General features: G+C 32.5%; 1 protein-coding gene across 1 annotated transcript; it reads right to left on the reverse strand.

Annotated features, from left to right (window-relative positions):
- Positions 1-431: 431 nt before the first annotated feature.
- LOC105345368 (sodium-dependent phosphate transport protein 1) lies at positions 432-8,742 on the reverse strand. Its single transcript, XM_034483428.2, has 11 exons — positions 8,609-8,742; positions 8,167-8,444; positions 5,985-6,221; positions 5,784-5,871; positions 4,823-4,918; positions 4,562-4,692; positions 4,315-4,476; positions 3,827-3,959; positions 2,388-2,532; positions 1,397-1,487; positions 432-1,285 (listed from the first exon to the last, which is right to left on the reverse strand). The coding sequence occupies exons 1-11, from the start codon at positions 8,631-8,633 to the stop codon at positions 1,085-1,087; spliced, it is 1,587 nt and encodes a 528-aa protein (XP_034339319.2). The 5' UTR covers positions 8,634-8,742; the 3' UTR covers positions 432-1,084.
- Between the last annotated feature and the right edge of the window lie 8,229 nt (positions 8,743-16,971).

Below are 16,971 nucleotides of genomic sequence, written 5' to 3' on the forward strand. Positions count from 1 at the left end.
TACATTGTACCAGGGCTTGTGTTATGATAATTTTTTGATACGATGAATGAATAGAATGAATTGAAAATTCAATATCATGAACTTTACTACATGTAGTTAAAGAAAGAAACCGTTTTACTGTATTAATTATTAACTTGCAAATAACACTGTGTTGAGAAGCCAACCTAGTGCAATGAAATGGTGGCCTTTTTGAAATAGTCTATGATACATTTTACAATAAAACAAATGAGCCTTGTGATACATCACAGCTAAAAGTGTTTGATTATAATGCTCATTGATATATTTCTTACTATTTGAAAATCTTATCGAAGATGAATGAAACACTTTCAACCAACTCTAATACGACTCAAAAATAAAAACTATGGGTTTAAAAATTACTAATCCAAATGAATTATCACTTGAAAATACTTTATTCTTTATCACTTAAAGAATTACCAAACTATTAGATAATCACTCACATTACTTTATTAACATCTTTTAAAAATTATTTCTGCAATTATTGTTTTTCTCTTAAATAATTAGTTATCATCACTCGACTGGGACACAAATCAACAAATGTGTTATATATTATCTACACACTTCAAAAAAGTGGGATATACAATATATATACAAAAGTGTTATATACATTCTACACACTTCAACAAAAGTGTTAAAAAAATTATACATACAAAAGTGTTTTATACAATCTACACATTTTAACAAAAGTGTTAAATACAGTTTACACTTAGTTATGTGAAATTGCATATATGGAGATTTGTAAAACTGCTCATTTGACAAATGCAACAAAAACGTTTGTCAATATAATCCCATGACTTTGTTTATATACGGCACAATTTTTGAGAAAATTGTGGCGCATTCAACTCGACATTTGATGAATTAGTATTTATCCCTACAATAAATTGTTCAAAGATGATCACATTTTGACCACAATACTTCATTCAAAAACTCAACGAGTTTTATGAAAAGATTCAGTGGTCATGAACATGTATATATTTATCATTTGTATCATGAATCATTTTGGATATGTGTTGATATAAACTGAAGATAAAACAAAACTATGATATCAATGTTAACGCCTACCATTTCAATGACCATATTCTGATTGTTCACTCATTTTGATGACAATTTGTGATATGTTAGATATTTCTGGTACTTTTTCACTTTGTTTGGCTTGTGAATACCAAGGGAGTTCGTCACTGCTTCCTAATAGTACATACACTACTCCCCCACATATGTATACAGCACTAAGGGACATAAACATGTTCCCCCAACTGGCAGTTGTTCCCTTAAAAAGAATAACATTATAATAATTATTGAAGCCTGGTAAACACATTAATGTATCTACATACATGTACTAGTACGTTATAATCTGAATTGTCTTTCTTTTTATAAATACCTCTTGTATGATAAGAGATCCCGCTATAGGGGCTGTGATTTGTCCCACTCCATTCAAAGTGAATGCAAGCCCTGATAAAGACGACGCGTACCTGAAAGAAAACAGTGAAGATAGATATGGACTGACATCTACAGATGTAGAGTCTATCATAAGCTACTTTTTGTTTAAATGAAAACCAATGTTTAACGTTTTTTCTATATTCATTCAGAGATCTAAAAATTGACGATAGTACAAAACGAATTTCTTACTGGGAAAACCTTACGTTTTTATCAGTGAGGAAGTTATCAGTATGAATCTAAAGCTTGTGCATTTTTTACAGTATCATCTTAATATGTCCATGTAGTTTGCAAGGCAATATCCCCGCAGAAAAAAAAACGAAGCATACAATATGTAATTCTCCAATTTATGAATATACTGGGTTTCTGTCAAGTTTACAGTATGGCAACTAGTTTTCGAATTATAAATGTATAATTTGTATTTGCATCAAACTCCATAAGGACCTAATAACTTGCAATAACGGATATATTTCTTGGGTACGAGAAAAAATACGTGAGTGGTATGTTGGCAATTAAGAAAATGTTTTGAAAAACTAAATTAACTAGCGTTTGAAGTTTACTACACTTTGGTGATAACATTTGTCGAAACTCGTGGTCTTGTTTGCGTGTTGAAAGCTATGCTGAAATGTTTACAATCAATGTTCATGCACTGTTGAACAAAGCGCTAAGCTAAAGATATTTCCTGTATAGGCAGTCTTAAATTATTTTAGCGATAAATTAAAAATTTTAAGATTTCACAAAGCGTTTTTTTGCAAAGTTCAAACTTTTAAGTTACAGGAAAATTTTCATTTCATGGCATATGCGCAAAACGATCTTTAGTGTCTCTTTAAGTAAACTAAATGCATTTGTTGAATAGATGCATCCATTTAAATTGTAATTAGTAAACAAACGAATATAAGGTAATTTGTTGTTTAATTGGAATGTTTTAATTTCACCTTGGAGCCAGTTCCAAAGAATTGGTGTATGCTCCTGACATGGTTCCTCCTAGTGATGCCGTAGACAAAGTTATGAGCAGTATTGCCAGATCAGCTCGGTGTACATACTGGACAAAGTAAATGGACAGGGCCGCCGTGAAAGAAGCTAAAATAATAGCAGAGACACAATTACATTACTATAGAACTGTCGATACGTATAAATGTCACTTTTAGAGTGCAAATTACTAGATCAGTAAACAAAATCATTTAAGGTGGCTCAGTACCCTAACTTATGAGGCACGGGACAGTTTTTTTTTTATACAATTCATTGTAGCCAAGGGATGCATGTCTTCGGAACTTTGTAACTAGAATTTCCTCAGTTCCCATTCAGCACAAATACCTTTCATTCACTCTTTATAAGGCCAATCACCAATTTCTGAAGAAAATTACTAGTCAAAACCTGTAAAATTCTCTACATACTGGTTTTTAGGAGATTTGACCCTTTCATATTTTGCTAATTTTCATGATTTTTCAGCTTTTTAGACCCCCCCCAAGCTAATTCCCTGCAGAGGGTTGACCTTCCGTACCGCGCGCATGTTGCACTATCACATGTCAGAAACTTACAGGTGTATAGTTTACAATGTCCCATCCACCTACTTTTCGTGTTATTTTACCTCCCGTCTGTAACTTGCAATTTCACTGTGTAAAGTCAACACAAGTCATAGCCGCAGGTTTCGCATTTTACTTCTGATTCTCACGTACCTAACATATGGGGCCTACATATTGCATATCAATTTCAACAAGAGACACCCCTCTAACTAATGATAATCATTAAAAATCATTTCATGAATTTTAGAAACACTCATAAGCCTTCAAGTACAGCAACTCCAAATTTTACAAAAATCGGTACTTTATCCGAAACTGTCCCTTGCTACCTATAGTTTCTCAAAACAGTAAAAAAAAAATACTTGATTATGATAGATAGTCCAAAACTAGCGTAATTTTTTGCGACGTAAATTGCAACTTTTTAACACGTATGAAACTAAAACTTCCATATCATCTGTCTGATAATTTTTTTCAGATCGGGCTTTGGGCCACCGACGCTGAGATTTTTACATGTTGGTGGCCCCGAGGCCGGGAGTTACAGATTTGCAACTTATCAAAGCGTAGTGTATCGGAAACCCTTGGCTAGCGGTGATGCTATGCGCCATGATAATATACAACTAAATTTATTAATACAAACAATTAAACAGGAAATTAAAATCGCCATCTTGTGGCGTAGTGTATTAAAAAGTGTAAGTCGTTATGTAGTGAGATACCTTATTTACTTATAATAACATACAATTAATATATAAACACGACGAAACCCTTATTTTAGTGTTGAAATATATAGTATATATGTATATGTCACAAAAATTAATCTTCATGATTACGATAAGGTATATATGCCAAGTTCTTACAACAACACTGGTTTATCTTCCTCATTTTGGTAACAGATATCCACTTCCGCTGTAGGATTTTGTCTGTTAAGATACCAATTAAGATGATTGAAAGACCACGGCCGAGAAAGGGAAGAGATGACAAAAGTCCATTCTGTTTCAAAAGATAAATTCAATAATTTATCATTATATACATGTATAATTCATAATCTTTTAATACCTTATTGTAAAATATATTTCACTCTATTTATATTGTTTTTAATATATATATATATATATATATATATATATATATATATATATATATATATATATATATATATATATATATATATATATATATATATATGTTGTCTTATCATATACATGTAGATTGTTTTTCATCTCAAATAGTTTATGCTCCCACACACAATACGGAATCTAACAATTGTAATTGTAAGATTAAGAAATTATAAATATCTTAAAATGACAATATTTTGTTAAAGTTCTTCTTTGTTGCTAAAATGTACCTCTCTTGTGTTAAGATGATGCACATTGTCCATGTATTTTGGTAGGTATGAAAACACTAGAGACATTCCGGAAGCAACAGAAACCATGGCAGCCATCATCGCCCACACTGGTCCCGACCTCAGAATCAAAAGCCACGGCGTCTTTACTGGATCATTCTCTGACTGTAGAACACAAAGCAATTCTTTTAGTATGAAAAGTTGGCAAAAAAAACCCATTAATCTGTGGTAACTGAAGGGCTTCACTAACCTTATCACTGACATGGTCGTGTCTATTACCGCGTATGAATTTTCTCTCCTTGTGACTAATAAAGGGGTGCGTCTTCGGTGAATCCGTCACAAACAAGAGCCACGTCGCCACCCATATCAACGTCAAGCCACCTACACAGTGAATATGACGGCTTCTATCAAATCTTTGTTTTTATCAATTTATGTAACATTTTCAGTACTATTATTCCATTATCAACTATACATACTTTATATACTCTCCAAAACAAAGTGAAATGGGTACCGTAAGTATAGAAAATTAACGGCCATCCCTTGTCCACTGGAATTGTGCACAGATATCCGGAACTGGCGAAGGCAACAAGTATTCCCAAGTCAAGTCCTAATGTAGTACATAAGTAAAATAATTTAGTAAAATATATACTAAACGTATACGAGAATTTATTCTTCTTTTAAATACACTTAAACGCCATCTTGATTTTGGACACTTGATTAATCTGTTATTTATTCACCCTAGTCGGATGCTAATTGATATAAGTGATAACGTCTCTTAACACGAGCCCCTTTTTTCTTCATTTTTTACTTCGTCCAAAGACAATTATAATTGTGACAATGAGACGTTTGACAATGTATGAACATTTTGTCATTTTGGAGAATTTCCAATGCAAACTTTGGAACAAGGTTCCTTCAAATTGTTGACACGTCAAGCAGAATGCATCAAATGCACGAGTCTCCATTAATAAATGTTGCTCTCTTTGTTTATGTCAGAATCTAGATAGTTTACCTCTTTTGATCTTGATGTCAGAATCTAGATAGTTTACCTCTTTTGATCTTGAAAAATCAACTTTATTTTGTATGCTAATTAAAAACAGACTCATAGCTTTTCATGGACATGCTAAACCGAAATAAAAAAAATTATTTATACATGTATGACATCCCCAATGAAGAGACGTTAGATGTTTAAAGTAACCCTTATACGGCAGCCGTCCGACAGTAGATTTATAAAAATCGCCTGACAGTCTAGTCGACCCTCGGTTGATTTCGTTACCTGTGGCCGAATTTTGGAAGAAACAAATATCTAAACATCACAGTAGTATATCCCCGATTTATTTATACCAGTGTTCGTTATATATACTACAGTTTTCCATATCAGGATCTTAAAGATATAAAATACAGTCGTAAATTTGCCATATCTGTGTTCGTTATAATCAAATTTAGCTTTATCTTCAATAAACCTGTCGGTTTACCTGAGAGTGTGAAGGCGAGGAGTTCACCCCGTTCTGAGGTCGGGGCCCACTCGTCCCACAGCTGTGAGTACATTGGTAGGCATCCCGACTGTAAAACAAGTAAAACACGTTATAAGACGAACTACTTTTTTAAAATTATTTCCAAATTGTTCTCAATGTGTTTAACTGTTCCAAGTAACCATGATTCCTTTTTCTTCATACCCCTAGGAATCCCTGTACAGCCCGAACAGCAATGGTCAGACTGGAGCTCCTTCGTGCCAATTCAGGGGTCGCCATCAGTAAAACCGAGGATAACAGCATGTAAAGCGCCATTGGGCGTTTGACCCCAAAGCGCTGGGTCACCAATCCGGATATAAAGGGGGCTATAAGTTGTCCGTAGAAATAGGATGACAGCACTAGGCTCTGAGTGGTACGGTCCCAGCAGATATTGTCAGACATCTGTAAGAAACAGGATGTACGGTCTTTACATTTATGTAATTATCGTGAAATACGGCAAAAGCATTTGTGGTTTTTATTTGTAATTATATGGTTCCTGGACTGACTCGTTTTACGTTAATATAAAAATATATAAAAACATATACTGTGGTTTCATCAATATTCGTTGAATACCAATTTTCGTGGATTTCGTTATTAAGTTGATCCATGAAATTAAATGTTCATTGAAGTGCAATTTCTATTAACATTTTGTATTGATAGGGTCATTGGCCACGAATTAACGTATCCTTGAAATTGTGATTTTCACTTTTTCCACGAAAATTGATACCCTTGAATATTAATGAAACCACAGTATACTGCCTAATCAGAAATAATTATGTGTTAGAACTTTATACAGAAAACGTGCAATGTATTATCATTTCCGTGATAAAAAATGAACTAGAAACGTGTTCTTTTAATGACGATATTTTTTTTTTGCTCTGTCAAATTGCAAAATTGATTTATTCAAGTTTTAAAAGATTTTGAACACTTCTAAATGTGAGGCACTGCTAATAACATTATATTTATATGTTATTTTCCTAACAGCGTAGAGCGTAGCGATATTGGTTAATTATAATTATTAAATTAAACGTCAGCTTTAGATCTGTTAGTAATGAGTTCGAAATTGGCGGAAGTTTTAGAACGAGATGCTGTAAATGCAAAGTGGAATAATGCAATAGTCAAGCAAATTGAGGTTACAAGACCAATATATCCAAAAATGGTCGAGTGAAATTTATTAGTCGTCAAAAGGGTAAATAAACAAGATTTTAAAGAAAATTTTGTCATGAAAATTACATTTATATATTGCCACATAAGTTCAGAAAGATTTATATGAATTTTAAAACCTCAAACCACCATCTCCCAATGGAGACTGGGAAATGGTACAATGTTCCTTTAAACCAGAGAGTGTGTAAATTGTGTAATTCAGGTCAAATTACTGACGAATTTCATTATATTCTTGAAAGTAAAACGTTATCGACGTTTAGACATAAATATCTTGAGAATAAATACTGTTCAGCGCCAAATACTATTAAGTTCTTTGAGCTTATGTCTTGTACTAATGTTACAATTTGTAAAAAAAATGTTATTTCATTATCAAATTATACAGTTTGATAAAATGATCGGTCCTCCATAATTCTACTTTTCCCTATTTTCATCGTATAATTTATATTGTATAGTTATGCTTATTTACTATTTATTTACTACCTATCTATTTATATAAAATATACCTCTGATATTCGAACTGTACATACTGATTGACCTTATGTTCCCTTCCATGGTTTGAGTGAATAAACTGAATTTGATAGACAGCTTTTTATGGTCAAAATTATTTTTTTTCAAACTTGTTTAAACGATGATTATATTTTGAAAACGTGGAACTATTGACACTGAAATATCGAAGTGTCTCATACCATCATAAAATGTTTGACCTACACGATAAAATTAATATCTTTTCGGGCGAAAATGTATTACAAAAATTACTTAAAAATTGAACGTGTAAAGTTCTTTTTTTTAGGAAAATAAAATGTATCACAGTTATGGTATTTTTATAATTAAATACTTCTATTGTTATCACTGATTGTTAATGTCAAAAAGAGGAAAATGGCAAAGAATTGAAAGAAAAAGCAATTCACGTACGAGAATGATACATGAGAATTTTTTTTAAAACCTCAGATTCCTCTTGTCGCAATTTTAAGATCATTTTGATGAAATTCATAATATGATAGGTTTCTATCAAAGAATCGAAATATTTTCTTTATAATGCATCAAAGTTAAAACCTGTAGACTTAATTTCTGTGGTAGAATAAATTTCATAACTTTGCACGTTTTTTAAATCCTCTCATCATATCCTCATCTCGTTTCTTTGAAAAATTAATGTATCATGCCTGAAATGTCAATCATCACTTACCGCATCTGAATTGATCTCCTCCTTATCACTGTGAGAGTGTGGAAGACTTGTGTTATCAATTTGTCCTTTGCACATGCACACTAAGGCAAAACTGATACAGTTCCTGTGCATTATTTGGGTGACCATTCCAAAGAGCGATATGTAAGCTACTCGCCACCTCCAAGACACTAGTTTCTGTAGCACGCTCTCCATATACTCCTCTTCTTGTTTCACCTCTCCTAAATTCTTTTTCTCTCCACATTTGCAGAATTTGGAGATATACCGATCCAAAAAATCCCCTGCTTAAAGTTCCACAAAAGTTATAAGGTATTTATGTCATTATATTGTAAAATAGCATTATTCAAAATGATTTATTTTTAACAATTTCTTGACAAACGATAAAAGACATAATTATACAAAAAATTACATTCCAACTTTAGAAAAGTTGAAATAAAATAATTACCCTTCGCAGCAAAGGTCATTTGCATCGCAAAAGTTTTGTTAAAAACTGGAGAAAGAAACTAAAAAAAAATTAATCTCTCTGTCTAAGTAGCTTAACTGCACTTGACGTAAATAAGCTGTTACTCTTGATAGTGCTTGTATTATAATGAATGGCGCTGTCTACAGGTTATAAAACCAAGTTATATAACCACCTATCGACTAATGTATTTACCTAAAAAGGATATCACGAGGTTTTTTTTTACATAAACATAACTGATTTGCATGTTTAAGTCAATACCGATGAAAATATGAATACAAATTTAGAATTGACATTGGTGACCTTAAATTTCCTTTCAAGGAAAAGAGATCGGAAGGGGGGTTGCTATATTTAGCATAAAAATATTATCTCATTTCACCTTCCAGATACTCATAAACGTATTTGAAACTTATGAGATGCAGTAAATAATATAATAAAAATGTTTAATCAATCATTTTTTAAATGTAACATAAAATTAATGTGTTCTTTTTTTTTTTACAGTTACACGGGGAAATAACTTGTTTGTTATTGTGTCATTTTGCTTTGTTTATATAAAAGATTTATTTGCCGATTCCCGAGGAATATTGATAGCAGGCTATGATCACTCTTTGCAATTAAGGCTAATGTCTTTAAACGCTCTGCTTGTTTTCCTGTCAACAACTTCCTCTGTCTTACGAGCTTGGCCACTCATAAGTGACCTTTCTTGAAGACCTTTCTATTATTTGTTATTTTGTGAATGTTTCGTAAAGCATACATCAAGGATTAACTATGTAGTTATTTCTCTGATATGAGAGTTGTTTCTGATCGCTATCATGGTATATATCTTCAGTTTTTTGAGCTTTTACGAAACAAGGATGACTTTGATTCAAAAGAAAAGTATATATTGTAAATATCAGTTTAATAGACTTTTAAGTACTGATTTTTATCAGAGTTAAAAATTATCCTTAAAAGTCATATCTTTATGTCCATCTTTTATTTTCATGATTGATATCTTGTCACTTATTTCTCAAATGATGAAATTTATCTACATATATTAACATTCAATACGTTTTATTCCCCCTTGTTTTGTGGAAGCTGATTCTATTTCACAGATCAAAAGAAACTGACTGAACTGAAATATAAACGATCCAGATCTAACCAGTGTATTGATTGGTCGTCGAAACTTTTAGCAACTAAAAAAAATCACGGACTGCACAAATTAATTATGATGAAGTCAGTCTCAAATTCCCCAAATATAAATAATAATGATGATTTGACATAAATATTTGTCTGAGGTAAAATGATATGATTTATGATGACTTGACACAGCTTATTTTTTTAACGAGAGGCAATAGCTTGATAGCACTGATTTCAGAATAATTAAAACATGTTAAATAAAAAAAATTGTACTCACATTGTTGTAAAGATAGATGTTGATGATTATTCAAAATTTATTGATCATTTATTTATCCATAGTAATCGATAACGTTAGACAGCTCTTACAAAAAGTTGAAGTTGCAACAAAAACGACATCACCGGGGGTTAATTTGATTAAAGATTCATTCCCGAGTGTCTTTCTGTCGGAATGCATATCAAACAAATGTAAGTTATATCCTGTTGGAGGAAATAAGGTTGATGAATGGAATGTATATTAAACATCATCTCTAATTAAGGTCTTCCGTTTCCAACGGAAGACCTTTCTATTATTGTGCGGGTTAAGATTATTCTTATTTTTCTTTTTTTTTTTTTTCTTCCTAGACGCGAACTTTGAGGCTTCATATCGTGCTCATTTCTGAACGGTTTTTGCTCAAATTTTCAGGGCTAATGTACTTTACAAAACACTATCTTCATCAGTTCATAAAAGTTAGAATTCCCTTTCCGTTAACGAGTTATTCCCCTTTTAAAATTTTTTGGGGCCTTTGGTTTCCAGACAAAGGCTCCGAGACTATGATAGCAGGGAATGGGAATCCAACGAATTTGAATAACAAAGACATTGAAGTTGTATACATCGGTTTTTGTTTTTTGATTACGTTCCTTATTTAGGAAAAGGTAGGGGGTTAAAAAACAGGATTCGGAAGAGTGCGAAAATTTAGTCATATTTTCCTTTGTATCTTTTAAACAAAAAATAATTTGTTAAAACATGTAGAATAAAAGTTTCGCAGAATATCAAGGGCTCTCATTTGACACCAATACAAAAGGGCTGGCCCCTTAAATTAAGGACCGATGGCCCCTAAAAGTTTTTGCTTAATAACTCAAAAACGGTTAGGATTTTGATATGGCTGTCGCTGGAAAAGTTGTTTGTTGGGATCTCATAAAGGTCGTTACAATGTTATTTTGTAAGTGATTTGTGTAGTATGAGTGTAACAAGCCTTACATGTTAACATGTACCTGTTTTCATTTGACAAGTTAACGAAAGTCTTTGCGCGTACAACTGGCATAAAGTTACTGCAGAAAGTATGCTGGTTTATACAAACGGCATTAATTCATAAGAATTTTTTTTTTTAGAATACGTGCTTTTTTTTTTTAGGAGTTTAAGTCATTGTTGTTAAGTTTTTATAATGCACAATGCTTAAAAATGGGATTTTGAAAACAAATCATTGTTAACTTTTTCTTTTCTAGTAAACCACAAAATATGGAATTAAAAACATCTATATATGCATTACATTTTAGTTATAAACTCCATGCATTTAAAATCTACCTTGAATCAGAGCTGTGTGTGTGTGTACCATTACGTAAGCTCTCCCTCGCTAGCGGCCGAGAAAATCGGTCACCATGGTCGCGGCTGGACTACCTAGCGGTCAGCGGTTATCTAATACACGAGAGTTGCGTCTCTCATATATGTGTTTATATATCCGCAAACTCAAGAATTGTTTTCGTTTTGATTACACATATTTATGGATTAAACGATTGGGTGTCAATTAAGAAATCGTTCAGTTAATTAATAAAAGCAATGGCATTCTCAATCTAAAGCAATAATAGACATAGATCAATTGTGGGTTTTAAGTTTAAAATAAATAACTTCTATTTGATAGAGTAAGGTCATTATACTGCAATCTTTTCAAAGCTTCCTGGGTTATGAGCTGTGCGGGTCTGTGCGTTGTACCTTTACGTAATCTATCGTTCGCCCACGGCCGAGGATCTCAGCCACGGCTGCACTACATAGCGGTTATTTAATACACAAGATTCGCACACCGAGACGCACACTTCCATGCATATGAACGTGTTTGAGTAAATATAGCCGTAAATACAAGAACTGTTTTAATTTTATGTTATAAAAGTTTGTCCATTTTGTATTTAATTAAATTTGAGTGTAAATGAATATTAATGAACGATATTACTCCAAATCGGAAACATCGTCAGACATAAATTAATGGTTGGTTTGTTTATGTAAAATATTTTATAAACTGTTCAAATAATGTTTTAAATCAACAACAACAACAACCCCCCCCCCCAAATATTAAACATTTAAATGATGATCATCCATCGCACATGGCTGAGTAGATCCGGCGCGAGTGGACAAGTGATCCGCGGTCGGTTCGTGATCTTCTACATGTACCTTATCACGCGTTCATGTTTCATATTTTGCACGGATTATTATGTTTTCAACTATTATATTGGTTTAAGATGAAAAGATAAATTTATTTTACTTGTACAGTTGATTAAGCATTGATGTATACGAGAGCGTACAAGGTGGTTTAAAAATCAAATCAAATTATAATCAAAGTTCCATATTACATGCTTGCGGTATGTGCTAGCACGATAAAAGAATGTCCAGAGTTGAGGCATTCGATGAATATTTAAAAGAATATTCACATGAGTTTTAAACAACTTTGGATTAGATTCTATCGGTCACATATTAATCACTTCTGTAGTTTTTCTACATGTATACGTTTCATTGTGGAAGCGAACTCATTGCTGCCCCCCCCCCCCCCCCCGGCCCGCTGACAGGAGCTCGCGCTGGTATTTTTTTTTTTTTTTTTGATTGGCGAAACGATATCAAGATCTGTCGAAAATCATTTTTAGTGGCTTCTTCTTGTGTGTAACATTTTGTTTCACTTTCCCACCCGTTTCATGCGCGGATCCAGAAAATTTTTCCAGGGGGGGTCCGAAGGATAATTGTGTTTGCCAGGGGGGGGGGGGGGGTCCGAGGCATATTTTCGCGATAATTTTACTATGTAAATTTAATAAATTTTCATTTTCCAGGGGGGGGTCGGGACCCCCCCGACCCCCCCTCTAGATCCGCGCATGCGTTTGTTCATTCGGTCAGTCTGTGTTTAAAATTGAATCGCCACGTGCGACCGAGAATCTTGTGTCGCTACAGCTCAGAACATATATAGCCCCGGGTCATCAATTCTTATGTAATTGAGTAACAGTTGGAATGGTGCTTTTACTACATAAAATAATAAATAAAAAAAAATCATCCACAAAAAATGTTACCGTAACTCAATAGTCAATACCAAAAATAAAATCCGTATGATTACAAACTGAAATCGGTTTTTCAGTATTCGGCGGGATTTGATTTTTCTTCTAACATTAGTATTTTTATTGGTTTTAGAGGTAACGATGTAAAAATACAAACAGTAAATAAATCTGATATTATTAACATTCATAATGTTGAAAAATATTTAAAATTAAATTAGTCACATTCGTTAGGAAACAATGTTATACAAACATCCGATAATTTTTTTTCTATGTCGTATCATTCGCGTAAATAAATATGTCCTTTACATACTCATGTACCTCAGAAAAAATTCAAATGATTAAACAAAAAAGAAATTGTAATTACTATTTCGGATTTTTTTTCAAAGTAATTTAACATTTTATTGAAAAGAACAAGAAATAAAAATGATTTAAATTTTTGACTCAATCTTCGTATATATTACCGGCGCTCCTTACATGTATAACGGCGTACAGTGTATTGATTATCATGATCTATTTGAATTAAGTACCATACGTAAAGATTCCCATAATAATTAATTGCATGACTGTGTACATTGTAGACAAATCCCTGTGCGTTAATTACTTTTAAGACCTCTTGTTTTCCGTCAACAGTGGTTTAAATAATTAAAATGATTACTTGTAAAAATATCTATAATCGGGATTCCAAAGAACTTACTTCCCGCAATTCATAGAAATGATCAGTATGTTAATTCTATGTTTACATTTAATTTTGTTCAAATAATTAATAAATTTACTATCATTTAAATTGCGTGCTTCATCAAATGCTGATTCCGAATACCTGGAAGTCATAAATTTTCCATTGGCTATTGACAAAAAAAGAGACGCTTGACCATCCAATGAAAACAAATACACAAAGTTTGATTGACAGGTTCAGCCAGGTGCAGGTCTCACCCGATGTCCGAGGTTATGTGTGCCGCTTGCGCAAAGCCGAATGGTCTCAGTAAGAGTTATCGATGTCAATAAATAAAAAAAAATACATGCTTATCAAACCATGCTCGTGTAAGTTAAAGTTGATTACGGCTTGTTCCAACAGAAATCATGTTTTGCTAACCGTATTTAATATTTTTTAATATAGCGAATTTTAATATTGTACAGTCATTTTACCGGTAACGAATCAGCATGCGGTTTCGTCGTGCATGCAACTATTATTATCGGAATTACAAATGTTTTTATTTTTTGTTTAAATCGCGTTTCTTTGTCCTTCTAAATTGTAGTATAAAACTTCCGAAAATATAAAGGATGAATTACGGAGACAGTAATTTCAACACCCCCTCCATTTTCCTAGTTTCGAATTCGTTTCCCAGTATCGAATTAAGCGCCCTTTATCACTTCTGGCCGAATATTTTGAGGCGAATTAATTTCCAAAATATACTAGAGGTACATGTTAATGGACTTATAAATGAAGAAGGAAAACAATTGTGGGAATATGTCATTTAAACAAATAACATGATCGTTATTTTCATCATACCGTTTTCCCGTCAAATTGAAACCGGACTTGAACAGTTTTCATTTGCGTTACTTTATAATATTGAATTTTCATAAAAACACTTTATAATAGTAATTGATGATAAGTAGTTGCCATTTTCCTTTGTTTTTCCCGTATATCTATCAATATATGCAGCCAAATAATACTTCTGTCGCAAAGAACCGAAACTATATAGGAAAACTACACGTGGTTCTATTTGAAGTCGTAATTTCATTCAAAGCTCCATTATAATTTGATATGATGCATTATCTTTTTAAATGAATTATATTTACTAATTATCCACTAAATAGGGATCAATAACAAACTTATTTTCATAGTAAGGCTTAATTGTTTTCACACTTTCGTTTTTTCTGCTTTGAACTTCCGGCAGCTCATATGTGGGTCACATTTTTAATTTGTAAACAATTCGGTAAATAATCGTACAAATGGCAAACAACTTCACGCACTGATAGAATATTTATTTCTGTCTTATAATTACCTAGCTAGGATTTTTTAAAACCTCAACTTCGTCTTCAACCAATAATTTTTCTAAAAATTATTCGATATTGGCAAATATTCGTTACCGGTAAAAGGACTGTACATGTACCAGTACTGAAACATCGTATAAAAACGTTATATATACATGTACTCTGTAACTAGTCGTCTTTTAATACATATACCTTTCTTTTGTTTGTTAAAAATAAATTAAATTTTGTAAAATGATAAGTATATCATTTCTTCTAGATTTTTTTTCATGAAAATACCTACAAAAGAGTTTTGCCAATCACAAACAGTTTAAAGTACATGTAATGTAAAACACGGGCGCCATTTTGAAACAAATTGTCAGAGAGTTCCGAATAAAATCTGATGGACGTTTCACATGGTTCTCGCACGCTTTGCTCGAAACGATTTACACGCTTTGACCGAAACTCTGCACGCTTTGTCCGAAACGCTAAACGGTTTACACGAAACGCTTCACGATTCACACGAAACGCTAAACGGTTAACACGAAACGTTTCTCGCACGTAAGTCGCACGCTTTTTTGGTGTAGTAGTACGTTTCAGGGTCTGTAAATTTTGTCAGCACGCAACAATTCTAAATTGCACATTGTCTTCATAAATTTAGAAATATTTAAATAAAGAAGTTATCTTAGAGTAAAGGTTACGTGTTTTGTAAACGGGCTCGGTTTAAAAAAAACCACAATTCCTGACATGACACATGAGTACATACTGTTTATAACAATGCTTGCTATCCTCTGAAAATGTAACTCGCCATTAAATATCTCATTTTTTAAATAATGTTTGTTACGATTACATAAACTGTGTGCGACAAATAGTTTTCCTAAAACATTTTCTTTTTCAAAACACGTTTTATATGCAGGCTTTCAATCACAACACGTTTTTATAACAAAAGCAGAACTGAAAGTTAAGTAATTATAATCGTTTGACACCATATCACATATATTTTCAACTCACAGCAACAACGGAAGACCTACTCGTGGCTTTGCCACGAGCTCTGCTCTAGTTGAAAATTATGTTTGACAAGCATTTTTTTTTTAAATTGGTATAATCAACTTGTCTTATCAATTGCAATTAATACACGTCCAGTCAATATGAAAATTTAGATCTTGGGATAACTTATATTGTAAAAATACCTGTTTTGAATACTTAATTAAATGAGCAGAAATATCTTAATTACATGTAGGTCACGAAATATTTTGGCACTTATTCAAATGAAAAATGCCTTTTTTTCTCCTTCTTTTTATTGGATTTCCGTGCGAGCATAACGGTATATTTAGCATTGCAAAAAAAAAACAAGAGGCCAAAAAAAAAAACCGGAAACAATCAACACGCAATTTTCCTGCAAAGATTGTGACTTTCATAGCCCTTTATGGATCATCAAAAAGCATTGAGTATCAATAATTAGATCTATTTCTGAATTGATTTTAAAATAATGTCATGTACACAATTTGATATATATTTCCGATGTATATCCGATATTATTCAAAATACTTTGTCAGGCTTCGAATAAGAATATTGTTAAAACGCTTTTGTTATGCTGAAATGTTGGTTAATCTCATTTATTATCATTAGCTATTTTTCCGTTGACCCCCCCCCCCCCCCCGATCCGCGCATAGACATGCATTAACATCAGATTGCAATTAGCATTCAAATATAATAACTTATTCAATTAAAAGTTGAAAATATTTATATCGATTTCAATATCAATGTTATAGTGACTAAATGTTTATTTTTTTTTTTATTTTTTTTTTTTACAATGAATTTTATTTAATCAATACTGCCAATACTAGTACATGGGGGTGGGGCAATTTTTTCAACAATGAAAAAAATCAAAGTACTGAAGTACTGACGGGAGTTGATTTTATCGATTATCATTTATTTTAAAATCAACTTATCTTGCGTGGCAATTAGTTTCTAGTCTG

The sequence above is a fragment of the Magallana gigas genome, chromosome 3, assembly GCF_963853765.1.
Source record: "Magallana gigas chromosome 3, xbMagGiga1.1, whole genome shotgun sequence".
NCBI classification, from domain to species: Eukaryota; Metazoa; Mollusca; class Bivalvia; order Ostreida; family Ostreidae; genus Magallana; species Magallana gigas.

Excerpts from the sequence above, each read along its gene's own strand:
- LOC105345368 (XM_034483428.2), bottom strand. The coding sequence starts at position 8,633 with ATGCAAATGACCTTTGCTGCGAAGG. Across the intron at positions 8,445-8,608 it reads AATGACCTTTGCTGCGAAGG|GGGATTTTTTGGATCGGTAT; the intron begins GTAATTATTTTA and ends AACTTTAAGCAG. Across the intron at positions 6,222-8,166 it reads AGGAGATCAATTCAGATGCG|ATGTCTGACAATATCTGCTG; the intron begins GTAAGTGATGAT and ends TGTTTCTTACAG.